Genomic DNA, 13,434 nt, shown 5'->3' with positions numbered 1-13,434 from the left:
GAGGGGTGCATTGGAGCCACCTGCCTTCATCTTGTAGCCCGTTATATCTTGTAGACTTTGCCATTGTCGGCGGGAGCCTGTGTGGCTAGCCTGGGATTCGAGTTTGGTCCGGTACTGTCTTTGATGGATCTCCATAGATCAGATCTGGCTTTCTTGTATAGGTCAGGATCACATGACTTGAATGCCTCAGACTTGGACTTCAACAGGCATTGGATATCCCTGTTCATCCATGGTTTCCGGTTAGGAAACACACGGATTTGCTTCTTTGATACGCAGCCTTCTACAAACTTACGAATGAAGTCAGTTACTGTAGTGGCGTATGCATTCGGGCTGGTCGCAGAGTTTTAAAATACTAACTAGTCTACTGACTCTAAGCAGTCCTGTAGGAGATCATCCAATTCCTCAGATCAACATTGTACGACTTTCTTTGACGGATTCTCCCATTTCAGTTTTTGCTTGCAAGCCGGGAGCAGGAGCACAGCCTTGTGATCTGATTTACCAAAGTGTGAGCAGGCAATAGGATGTTGCCTGGTCTCAAAGGTGTTGCCTATGAGGAGAGGTTGAATAAACTAGGATTGTTTTCACTGGAAAGATGAATGTTTGTTAGAATGTAACCAATCATAACATCGGATCTGTTGTAGTGTGGCCAATGGTAACATGCTGTAAGGGTCAGCTGACTTAGTAAACTATGTAACCAATGACAAAATGATGATGTGGTACAAATAAGAAGCTGCTGGGGTTTGTGGGAGCTTGGAGTGGCCCAGGGTAAGGCCTCAACTGTTGGAGTAATCAAATTTCTTTATTAAACCTTTTTCCATTCAAAGACAGGGGAGGGAATCTATGTGTGGAGCCAGAGGAAATGGGTCAGGTATTAAATGAGTACTTTGCATCAATATTTGCCAAAGAGAAGGACTTGGTGGATGAGGAGTCTGGGGAAGGATGTGCAGATAGTTTGGGTCATGTTGAGATCAAAAAGGAGCTATTGGGGTCCTGAAAATCATTAAGGTTGACAAGTCCCAGGGCCTAATTGGATATACCCCAGAATACTGAGAGAGGCATGGGAGGAAATTGCTGCGGCCTTGAGAGAAATCTTTGTATCCTCACTGGCTACAGGGGAGGTCCCAGAGGATTGGAGAGTAGCCAATGTTGTTCCGTTGTTCAAGAAGGGTAACAAGGATAATCGAGGTAATTACAGGCTGGTGAGCCTTACCTCAGTGGTAGAGAAATTATTGGAGAGGATTCTTCGAGACAGGATTTACTCCCACTTGGAAATAAGTGGACGTATTAGCGAGAGGCAACATGGTTTTGTGAAGGGGTGGTCGTGTCTCACTGGGCCCGATTTTACCATTTAGAGACTAGGTGCGGGCGTCAAATAGATCCGAGCCCGGAGGCCGCGCTCCAGCGCGCCCATACGCTGTTTTCCGGCGCCGGTCCAGTGGGCGGGGTTAGCGCCACCGGAATGATAGGAGCTCCTAACTGCACATGCGCAGTTTGGAAAAAATCTGACAGAACGCGGCCGGGCGCGGAAAAAAAACCAGAGAGCGGGGAGAGCCTCTCTGCCGTTCATCCTCTGGTCGGGGGGGTGGGGGGAGGAGGGTGGGGTGGGAGGAGGGGAGGGGGTGTGACCGATCATCCCCTGGGGGAGTGGGAGGGGAGGGGGTGTGACTTATCATGCCCTGGGGGTGTGGGAGGGGAGGGGGTGTGACGTCTCATTCCCTCGCGGGGGTGGGGGGGGGGCAGGGGGGAGAGGGGGTGTGACGTCTCATCCTCTGGTCGGGGGGGTTCCGCTGCCTGTCTGCGGCTGATCCCCCCCTGGCACTATCACACCAGCCACAGATTACTCTTCCCTGCAGGTGCGAGAGAGCGGGAGAGATGGCTGTGGCTGGTAGTGAACCAGTGATGGTGCCAGGAGGGATCGGCCGCAGACAGGCAGCGGAATCCGACTGGAGGATGAGAGTCACACCCCCTCTCCCCCCTCCATAGGATGATACGTCACACACCCCCCTCCCCCCCCACCACCCAGAGGATGAGGCGTCACACCCCCTCCCCCCCACCACCCAGAGGATGAGACGTCATACCCCCTCTCCCCTCCCACCCCCAACAACCCAGCGGATGAGACGTCACACCCCCTCCCCTCCCACCCCCCACCACCCAGAGGATGAGACGTCACCCCCCCCCCCCAGGGGATGATAAGTCACACACCCACCCCCCCCCCCCCCTCCAAGAGGGTGATGTGGGCCCGCCCCCCTCTCCTCACACACACCCCCCCCCCCAGAGTTCTAACTGGGCCCGCTCTCCCCCCCCCCCCCCCCCACCCCCCCCTCCGGCAGACGCCAGCGGACCTGTGTGAAGCCTGGTCACTTCAGCCGTGGCTCGAAGTCAGTGAACAGGAATGTGCTGCAGGCTGTCGAAGGACTGAAGGTGAGCGGGAAGGATGGTGGAGGGAGACCACGATCGAGGTAGGTTAGGGGTGTGCTCTGCCCGGGGGGCCTGCCTCCCAGAGGGGTCCGATCCCAGGCAGGGCGGGTGGGCTACCTCCCAGAGAGGTCCGATCCGGGGGGGGGGGGCCTGCCCCCCAGAGGGGTCCGATTCCGGGGGGGGGGGGCCTGCCTCCCGAGCCCCCCCCCCAACTGAATGCAGCCTTCAAAATCTTTCACAAGTATTTGTTGCCAACGGGCCCTTGACTCAATGCACCTGCACTCCTCTAATAAGCCAGAGTTGTGTATAAGCTGCAGGAATGGACACACAGCCAGTCACGCCACAAAGATGGCTGCTCGTAAACTGGCTCCCAGATTTTCGGAAGCAGACCAGGAGCACCTGCTAGATGCTATGGAGGAGAGGCGCCATCATCTGTTCCGTGGCCAGGGCCCCGACCCAAGGGGTGCATCTGCCATAGCATTGTAGGAAGAGGTGGCAGAAGTGATGAATGCCAGGAGCCTGACACTGTGCTCTGGCGGGCAGTGCCGCAAGAAAATGAATGACCTTCTGCGAGCAGCAAGAGTGAATGAGCATCCCTCTTGGAAACACGCACATGCTTGGCACACATCTCCAACCCTGCTGAAGGCCATGCAGCAAGTGACCCTTCCCCCAGGAACAGAATCTAACCTCTTCCCCTCAACCCTCAACGAGCACTCTTCAGTTGTGACCACTTTCCCCAAAACTGTCAGCACAATGCCCAAGGCACAGCAATATGTTAAATGTTTGCTATCCACCTTATGTTCCCACAGGAAAAGAAAATCCACAATGCACGGGAGATGGCACAGATGGTGTGCCTGACCTGCAGCAGCTGAGTAGCATGGAGGATCGTGTCAAGGAGCTGGCATGGGGTGATGGACCATCCCAAATGGTCACCGACAGACAGGTCGGCGTACAGCATGCAAGTGAGCAGATGCACACCCTCCAACCTTGGTCCTCCTCTAAGTAAGTGTGATGCTGCATGGAATGTTTTGCCTCCCTCCCCCTAATATGTTTTTTTTTTCCAGCTCTGGACCCAGAGGAACCTGGCCCTTTGGATGTTGCCACCGCCCCCGCTGCTCTGGAGCAAACTGCCCACGACCCCCTGGGGATGACACCTCGGAGGGAGGCACTGAGGAATCCTTCGAGTGCAGCACCATTAAAGTGTCACCGGCATGTACCACATAACCCATCAATACAGAGACGAGCACCACGGTGGGTACCTTTAGTGTTGAGGCTTCTGGGTCACAATCTGGTGAGCACACCACAACCGCTGATGCGGGCACATCCGAGAGCTTGGGCACACGGAGGTCTGCCGGAGGCCAGAATTCAGCTGTCCCCAAACTAGTTGCTGGGCCTCTGGGTTTGTTCCTCGTAAGACTGTTGGAGATGCATCAGGAAACCCAGGGAGTTGTGGAAGGGCTGTCAGCAACCATGCTGCAAGGCTGTTTAGGGGAGTCAAAGGGGAGTGCTGTTGCAGGAGGTGGTGCCGACACAGCGTGAGACCCAGGCCAACACTGCAAGGGTGGCAACCGCAGTGGAAAGTTTGGCTCAGGGGTCTGTCCTCATGGGTGACAGGGTCCAGGCCATTCTGTAGACACGGGCCACAGGCATCCAGTTCGATGGCCATGGGTGTCGGGGGCATTTCGGAGACACTGCTGGCCATGGCTGGGTCTCTCACTGGCATTCTGGAGACACTGCAGAGACACGGGGCTGTGAGCCTCGACAACTTAGTCCAGGCTCAGAGGGCTACTGCTGAGGGGCTCCAGAGCCTGGCCAAGTCTCAGAGGGCCAGGGCTGAGGGATCACACATTATGGGGCAGACGCATCTAGGCCTTCAGGACTGGCAGAGCCAGGTGATGCCGGAGCTTCTGGAGCTCAATCCAGCTACCCTGACGTCTTATGGAGTGCCCCCAGGGCCTCTGGGCACCCAAAGGGAGGAGGAAGGGCTTGAGCCCATGTCAGGGTCTTCCATGCAGGAGATCCTGGACGTCCAGAGACCTACCGATTCCCCCTTCCTCACACTGTGGCATCTCATGGCCAGCGAGATGAACAGGATGGTACCAAAACAGTGCCATCTGCAAGTCAGCCGGGGCCCTCCAGGTCCCGGCCACCCAGGACGTCTGCCAAGGGCATCACAGGCCACGGGGCATGCATCACAGCTGGACACCTCCACCTCCGATGTGCTTCCTGGGGTAGCACCTAGAAGAAGCAATAGATGGTGCAAAGTTAGAAAGTTGTAGTTCACTAGAGGGCACGAGTGAAGGTCAGGGTTTGGTAATCATTTATGTTAAGAGCACAATAAACTGTTAATTAATTGCACATCATGCTGTGACTAATGTGTCTCTGAATCCCCCCACCCCCCCGCCGCCACCACCACCCTCACAGCTCAGTGTTCCCGACTCCCAAACATAGAGGTGCTGTCTTTTGAGCCTTGCAGACTCAGCCCATGTTTCAGAGTGCCTGTCCTACCTTCCCCAACATCCACCAGACCCTTGGTACCAGTGCCCCCCCTCCCCCCTCTCTTGGCCAAAAAGCATGTGTCCCCAACCCTTACAGCTACGTGGACCAGGGTGGCAACGTGCATTCGGAGTACAGGTAGGAGTCAGACTCGAATTGCACCAGGGGAAGGATCCCAGTGTGCACAACAGCGAGTCGTCATCATCCTCCAGCCTTCAAACAAGACTTGCAACCATTGCCAGCCCAGGCACATTAATAGGGTGGGATGTTTCTGGGGGAAGGGGTGGAGGGATGACAGGAGCAGGGGAAGGGTGATGTGGTGGTTTGACGGCACAGGTCAATTTGGAGAGGGAATAGCGGCTGCACTTGTTCCTGGAGTGTGGTGGATGTGTGTTGGTTGCACCCCCCCCCCCCCCCCCCCCCTCGCTGCACAGCACCAGCTAGGTGACGTGGGCTGCAATCAAGGTGTCCCTTGCTGCCCTTCCTTGCCGGACACCTGCCATTGCCAGCCACCGTCTTTCCTCCGGCTCTTCATGTGGTGGGGCGGCCACCTCACCCCCTCGCAGCTCCTCCTCTTCCTCCTCCTCTCCTCCTGCGGATAACCCTTGTCACCCAGTAGCCATCCCAGGAGCCTGGGCTGGTCTCCCCGCTGCTGGGTGATGTTGTGCAGAGCACAGCAAATGATCACAATGTGTGAAGCACGCATAGGGTCACACTGGAGGGCCCCCGCAGAGCGGTCCAAGCAGCGGAACCGCATCTTCAGCAGGCCGATGCACCACTCAACGACGGACCGGGTGGCAGTTCGCCACCTTGGTCTGGGACCTCCATGTCAGTCATGGCCTTAATGTGTTACCCTTGTCAGCCAGTAGCCATCCCAGGATCCTGGGCTGGTCTTCAAAGAGCCCAGGGATGTCCCGACTGCCGGATCACAAAGCTTTAGGTAGCATGCATTGACCTGCATGATCTTAAGCCGATGGTCGCAGACGATTTGAACGTTCAGGGAGCGGAACGCCTTCCGGTTCACAAATCACTGCAAGGCAATGTGCGTGCCATCCACTGCGCTCTGCACATCCACGATCCCAGCGATGGAGGTGAAGCCAAGAGCCCGGGCCTTCTGCTGTGCACGGCCCACATCGAAATTAATGAACTGTCCTGCCCAGGCATACAGGACATCTGTGACCTGCCGCAGACATCTGTGACCTGCCGCAGACATCTGTGACCTGCCGCACACATCTGTGCACAGAGGCCTGGGAGATAGGTCGCCACTGGGAGCCTGGAATGACCCGAAGGAATAGAAATTGAGAGCTGCCGGCACCTTCTTGCCCATAGGCAACAGGTGGCCGCTGCTCCCCCGAAGTGCCAGGTGTGAGAGCACCTCACAAATGTGACGCACCGTGGTCTTGGACAAGCGCAGCCGGTGACGGCACATCTCCTCCGAGAGGAAGGAATTGAATTCGAAGGAATTGCAGGGCCTGTACCTCCTTGGCCTCGGCACACCCTCTGAGGGCCTTCTGTGCACCCTCTTGGGAGCCTGCTCACCCACCTCCTGGCCCTCAGCGGCAGCCCCCTGCCGTCCTTCCTGAGGGTCTGGTGGTGGCTCCTCTTGCGGTGGTCTCTCCATGCCCGCCACCTCCTGAGCCGCTGCCGCCTCCTCCTCCAACCCTGCTGCCACCAACATGGCCAGCTCCAGATCAAGCGAACCGAAATCCATCTGCACAGTGGGGTTTGGAAAGAGCATAGAATGTCGAATTATTACCATTGGCTGCATAGACGCAGCACCACCCCAATCCCTCACTTGGGCCAGTATCCCCACTTGTGGGAGCTGGCAACCCCACACAATCCATGGTGCCATGAGTGGCCCGATTAGGGTTGTGTGAGATTCCCATCATGACAAATGCTGGCACAGATTATGCAGGTCGGTGTGCAGATGTGGGCAATGCGCACCCTTGAGCCATTGCTATGTGTGCAACTGCAGCATCTGTTACAGGCATGTGTTGCTGGTCCGTGTCACAGGGCAGGGACAGACTGCAAAGCAGCATCAGGTGTGTACCCAGTGACAGTAGATTCCATGCAGTCCATGTCTGAACCTCTGCAACCCGACCTGGAGCAGCTGCTTCATCTGGTTAGGCCTCAGTCAGCACGTGGTACACTCCTCCCCCACCCCAGAACGCCAGCACTTAGTAGACTTCCTGACCACACCCCGCAGAAAGACAATGCCACTGCAAAGTGCAGTGAAGGAGGGAGGGGGAGCAGGAGCCCTCGAGGCTGCTTCCCACAGTCAGCTTCAGCGCTGTTGGAGGGCGGGGATGGGGGGAGCGGGAGCCCTCGAGGTTGCTTCCCACAGTCAGCTTCAGTGCTGCTTGGAGGGGGGGAGAGCGGGACTCCCTAATGGAACCTCATCCAGGGAGCTGTGAGGAAATGGAAGCACCCTTCCCCCCCCCCCCCCCCCCCCACCGACAGATGTCACTCGTCAATGGGCCAAAACCTGAAGGCAGCAGAAGGAAGGCATTTCCAGGGCCTGCCTGCAACATTCCCCATGCTCCACTTGCAGCACGTATCTCCTCACGCCAGTTCAAGGCTGCCATGCCAGGTTGCGACTTTTAAATACCTGTTCCGATTCGCACCAAAATTACATTATGCCAAAGAGGTGGGAGATGCAGACGAGGGCGGAGATTGTCGTGTGGATTCCGATAATGGCATGCAAAGGTATGTAAACTCATGCTAAACAGCAGCCTGTCGATTTTCAGTGGGTTCCTGGCGGCGCCATTTTTCTCCAGCTGGTCAAAGAAACTGTCAGAGAACCCACCAAATGGCTGACACGTACATCTCCCGGCCAGACCCGCCAGGAAAGTGGCGGGCCGCAATGGGAGAATCGCGACCATAGTGTTCAATTCTGGTTGCCACAGTACCAGGAGGATGTGGAGGCTTGGAGAGGGTACAGAAAAGATTTACCAGGATGTTGCCAGGTATGGAGGGTATTAGCTATGAGGAGAGGTTGGTTTGTTCTCACTGGAACGACGGAGGTTGAGGGGTGACCTGATAGAAGTCTACAAGATTGAGGGGCATGGACAGAGTGGATAGTCAGAAGCATAGGGGGCATAGGTTTAAGGTGCGACGGGCAGGGTTGTACAAGGCAAGTTTTTTTACACTGAGGATGGTGATTGTCTAAAACTTATTGCCGGGGGAGGTAGTGGAAACAGAAACGATAGTCTGGACAAATACATGAATAGGATGGGAATAGAGGGATATGGTCCCGGGAAGAGTAGGGGATTTTAGTTCAGCATGGTTGGTGCAGGCTTGGGCCGAAGAGTCTGTTTCTGTGCTGTAATTTTCTTTGTTCTTATAAGTTGGAGTAAATCTTGTTTTGTTTTACAACTGAAGAGTTCCTTCTGGTCGATCAATAAGGCTGAGGGGTGACCTGAGAGAGGTCTACAAAATTGAGAGGCATTGACATGGTGAACATACAGAGGCTTCTTTCGAGGGTGTAAATGTCAATTGCAAGGGGACACAGTTTCAAGGTGAGAGGGGGAAAGTTTAAGTGAGATGTGCGGGAGAGGTTTTCACGCAGAGAGTGGTTGGTACCTGGTGGGTACACACTGCCCGAGGAGGTGGTGGAAGCAGGCACATTAGCAACATTTAAGAGACACCTGAATAGGTACATGAATAGGGAGGGAATAGAAAGGTACGGACCGAGTAAGGGATTTTTTTTGTAGTTAGGGCATCCTGAATGGCACAGGCCTGGAGAGCTGAAGGGCCTATTCCTGTGCTGTACTTTTTTTTGTTCTTGTTCTTCCAATCTTCATGTCATCCACAAACTTACTTATCCCGCCACCCCCCCACTCCCACCCCCCAACCCAATCATTCTCATCTATATCATTTATATATGTCAGGAACAGTAAGGAACCCAGCATTGATTCCTGTGTTACGTCACTGGACACCAGTCTCCAATCAAACAGCCTTCTACCACCGCCCTCTATCTCCTGACACTAAGCCAGTTTTGGATCCATCTTACCAAGTTACCCTGGATCCCATACGTTTTACCACCTTTATCAGTCTTCCATGTGGGACTTTGTTAGAGGCTTTACTGAAATCCATATAAACCACATCAACTGCACTACCCTCATCTACACACTCGATCACCTCTTCAAAAAATTCAGTTAAATTTGTTAGGCATAACCTCCTTCTGACTACCCCGGATCAAACCTTGCCTCTCCAAATGGAGAATAGTTCTTTCCTTCAGAATTTTCTCCAGTAGTTTCTCTCTCACTGATGTTGGACTCGCTGGTCTGTAGTGGTCTAGTTTATCTCTACCATCCTTGTTCAAAAGTGGAACAACATTATCTGTCCTCCAATCTTGTGGCAGCATCTGTAAGCTTTGACAAAGAGTCATCTGGACTCAAAACGTCAGCTTTTTTCTCCCCTTACAGATGCTGCCAGACCTGCTGAAATTTTCCAGCATTTTCTCTTTTGGTTCCACGAATGGGAATCTTGCCAAACTGGCCAATCGTACTTCCTTTACCAAATTGAATGTGAACTGTAGATTTTGGCAGTTGCCCTGGACAAAGAATCCAGATTACTGAATACATTTATAATGCCATTCCATCATTATTATTTCAATAGGTTGACCTTCGGAATAGTGTTCATTCCAGAAATTTACCAGAGAACAATGTCTCAAACTCAAGAAGAAATGGAAGGAGTAATATGCTATATGGACAACATATTTGCACACGGCTGCATGAGAGAACAGCATGACTGCAGAATCAGAGCAGTTCTGAGAGGTTTACAGGATGCATACATTGAATGAAAAATGAGAGATTTCCAAATCTATTATCATATTTCTAGATCACATTCAAGACATTGGAATCACAGTTGATTATAAAAAACAAAAATAATCAGAGAATTCCCACAACTCAGGAACACAACTCAGCTTCAAAGATTCCTCAGGATGGTAAACCAAGTTGGCAATTTCTTCCCAGATTTAGAAGAGGGTCAATGAGCCTTTGAGACAGCAGTTAAGATAGGGTCAACAGTGGTGCTGGAATATGGACCAGCGAAATGCTTTCAAAAGGATTAAGTAACTTTTAATCTCCTCTGAAAGTTTGGCACATGACCCATGTCAGACCATAATAGCAGCAGATCTGGAGGTGGTATTATTTCAAAAGCAAAGAGACTGCAAGTGTGGACCAGTCTACTATGTCAAAGAATCACTAATATAAACAGACAAAGATACACCACAATAGAGAAAGCAGCATTTGCAGAAAAGTGAGCATACAGAAAATTTTCAAGAATCAGTGCAGAAGGAGGCCATTCAACCCATCGAGTCTACATCGATAACAATCCCACCTAGGCCCTATCCCCGTAACCCCACATATTTACCCCGCCAAGCCCTCTAACCTACGCATCCCAGGATACTAAGAGGCAATTTAGCATAGCCAATGTACCTAACCCACACATGTTTGGACTGTGAGAGGAAACTGTAACACCCAGAGGAAACCCACGCAGACATAGGCTGAATGTGCAAACTCCGCACAGACGGTGACCCAAGCCGGGAATCCAACCAGGTCCCTGGAGCCGTGATGCAGCAGTGCTCACCACTGTGCCACCGTGCTACCCTGTCTGTGTTATGGATTTGCGGTTCAAAATGAAACAACCATAAGTCAACAATCACTCTTCTGAACATAAAAGATGCTGCCCAGAATTCAGTGGTTCAGATTAAGATTGAAGAGATATGACTCCATCACAGAGTATGTGCAAGAAAACTATCAAATATCAGCAGACCCCCTATCATGATCAGAAGGAACAAAAACAAGAGGATTTATGCTTCATTGAAGAGGTTGAAACATATATGTCTTTATTCATTTAGCAGTTCCAGCAGAAACGTTTCTGGAAATAAAAGATGCTCAGCAACAAGATGATGAATGTTTCCAAATACTAGAATCTGGAAGGATAGCCAGACTATATCCCCACTGATCCAAAATGACGACAGTACTTTGGACAATGCATTGAATGAGAGTATTGGACAAACTTGGTTTGTTTTCACTTGAACATCGACGAACTGATAGTAGTTTTCAAAATTATGAGAGGCATGGATAGAATGGATAGTCAGAGTCTTTTTCCCAGAATGTTAACTACATAGGTTTAAGGTAAAAGGGGGAAAGGAGATGTGAGAGGCAAATCTTTTACACAGAGGCTGGTAAGTGCCTGCAATGTGCTGCCAGAGGAGGTGGTGGAAGCAGATACAATAGCATGTATAAGAGGCATCTTGACAGATACATGAATAGCCAGGGAATAATGGGATATGACCGCATAGAGGCAAAAGACCTTTGGTTTAGGAAGGCATCATGTGTCGGTGCAGGCTTGGTGGTCAAAGGTCCTGTTCCTGTGCTGTACTGTTCTCTGTTCTTTGCAGGGTAACTATATGGAATTTATAGCATAGAAGCAAGCCATCTGTCCATCTAGTACATTAGTTCCTCACAGGCCTCACCCTTCCATCACTCTTCATCCAACTCAACCAAAAACATAAATGTATGTTAAGGAGCTATAGCTATAATTGTCACCTTAATACATTAAATTCAAAAGGCACTTTATTCTATTCAGTTGTAAAATCACCCAAAACCCTTAAGTCAAAACAAACATCAGGATTCTTAGTGGCAGATTTATTTTGGTGTTTTAGGTACGGCACTCAGTATCTGATTGAGGGACCTGATATCAGGACATGGTGGGCAGGGATAGGGGGCAGCTGGCAAATCCTTCCTCCTCAATCTCCCCATGATGCACTCCATCATGCCATTACTCACCTGTGCCTCAGTCCCTCAGCGACCTTGTACCTCACGTAATAGTGACGCTGCCGAGCAGTGAACAGCTGCCAGCCTCTAATCAATTCCACTTCCAGTGTCATTAATCTCTGGCTAGGCCTATGCTGCCCAGTTGAGTGCCTGATTGGCAATTAATTCGGCGGGCCTACCTTGAAAAGAGTGACACAGGCCTCTCACCAGCTCTCCAGCTAGCGTTGAGACCTCCAACAACTACATTATATTCCACCCAGTTTGTCAGTTCAGATGCAACAAGGATGATATACCTTAACAGGCATGAGATCTGGAAGAGCATGAAAATGTACGTGCTGATATTTGTCTGCTGCCCGAACACTTTCTAAACTTCATCATTTGATAAGTTTACCTTGATTTTCCTGTTGTCATGTCAAAACAGTTTCTTATTTCACCTTTATTATTAGTTTTAGATGATTACTGAGAATCTTTTCTCCCCACATTGATTCATAGGATGAAGTCTGCCCCAAAGCTGAGGGTGAAGCAGTCCAGAGATGTGTTTGGGCTACGGCTGTGAACATCAAAGACAAGTATATCTACGTGACGCAGCCAAAGCTGAACAGAGTGCTGATTGTCGATATTCAGTCTCAGAAAGCAGTTCAGGTCGTTATTGCTTTTTTCACATTCTTTTACATTACATTTACAGTCAGTTAAAAATATGAATAAAAATATATTTCGTCATTTAATATGTAAACATAGTTTACAAAGTCACCTATACAGTACTTGGGTTTGCATGAAAATTAGTTGGAATAATTAATGATTTTTCTTTCTGATTTTGACACTGTTCTAACATTTTATAAAATTGACTTACAGCTTGGAGTATCATGTAAAAATATTTTTTGAGCTTACCGAATACAGGTGCATGGATTTTCATATGCGCGTAAATTGTATAATTACATAATTGTGTTTATGCAAAATCTTATTCACAGCTATGTTACATAAAGTCAACTATGCTATAGGGCGGCACGGTAGCACAGTGGTTAGCACTGCTGCTTCACAGCTCCAGGGTCCCGGGTTCAATTCCCGGCTCGGGTCACTGTCTGTGTGGAGTTTGCACATTCTCCTCGTGTTTGCGTGGGTTTCCTCCGGGTGCTCCGGTTTCCTCCCACAGTCCAAAGATGTGCAGGTTAGGTTGATTGGCCAGGTTAAAATTGCCCCTGAGATGCATAGGTTAGAGGGATTAGCGGGTAAAATATGTGGGGGTAGGGCCTGGGTGGGATTGTGGTCGGTGCAGACTCGATGGGCCGAATGGCCTCCTTCTGCACTGTAGGGTTTCTATGATTCTATGAAGCGCTATACTTTCTGTTTTCTTTATTCTCTTTGAGGAATATTTTGTTTAAGTATTGAGTGCTGATGAAATCAGTGGTTTGAAAACCTTCACCAGGATAATCTTTTATTTGAGTTAAATTCCTCTGTTTGTAATTCCAACAGAGTTGTTAACAATTCATTTTAAATAGACTACTAACTTCATTAAAATACTACTGTCACCTTGCAGGATTTCTGAATATATCTCAATGGGAGCATCTTGATATAATATGTGCTAAAAAAATTCTATTATGCAATTAGATATATCTCCCAAGGTGCTAGATTCACAGAATAGCAGCAGTACGAAATGTAGATTAGGATCCAGTGTGTTTTAAGCAATGGGATGTATTTTAGATATCCCATTGAGCTTTCAGACCTTTTGGGCAGAAAC

The 13,434-nt window shown here is 50.6% G+C and overlaps 1 protein-coding gene across 2 annotated transcripts in view; it reads left to right on the top strand.

Moving 5' to 3' along the window:
- Positions 1 to 13,434, top strand: part of fstl5 (follistatin-like 5) — a 780,144-nt gene that overhangs the window by 744,313 nt on the left and 22,397 nt on the right. For both annotated transcript variants that reach the window (XM_078209651.1, XM_078209742.1), the window contains one exon: positions 12,192 to 12,341. In XM_078209651.1, the coding sequence (XP_078065777.1) occupies positions 12,192 to 12,341 (150 nt within the window). The remainder of the gene's footprint in view (positions 1 to 12,191; positions 12,342 to 13,434) is intronic.

Source organism: Mustelus asterias, chromosome 1, assembly GCF_964213995.1.
Source record: "Mustelus asterias chromosome 1, sMusAst1.hap1.1, whole genome shotgun sequence".
Classification (NCBI taxonomy): domain Eukaryota; kingdom Metazoa; phylum Chordata; class Chondrichthyes; order Carcharhiniformes; family Triakidae; genus Mustelus; species Mustelus asterias.
This window is presented reverse-complemented; position numbering and strand designations above follow the sequence as displayed.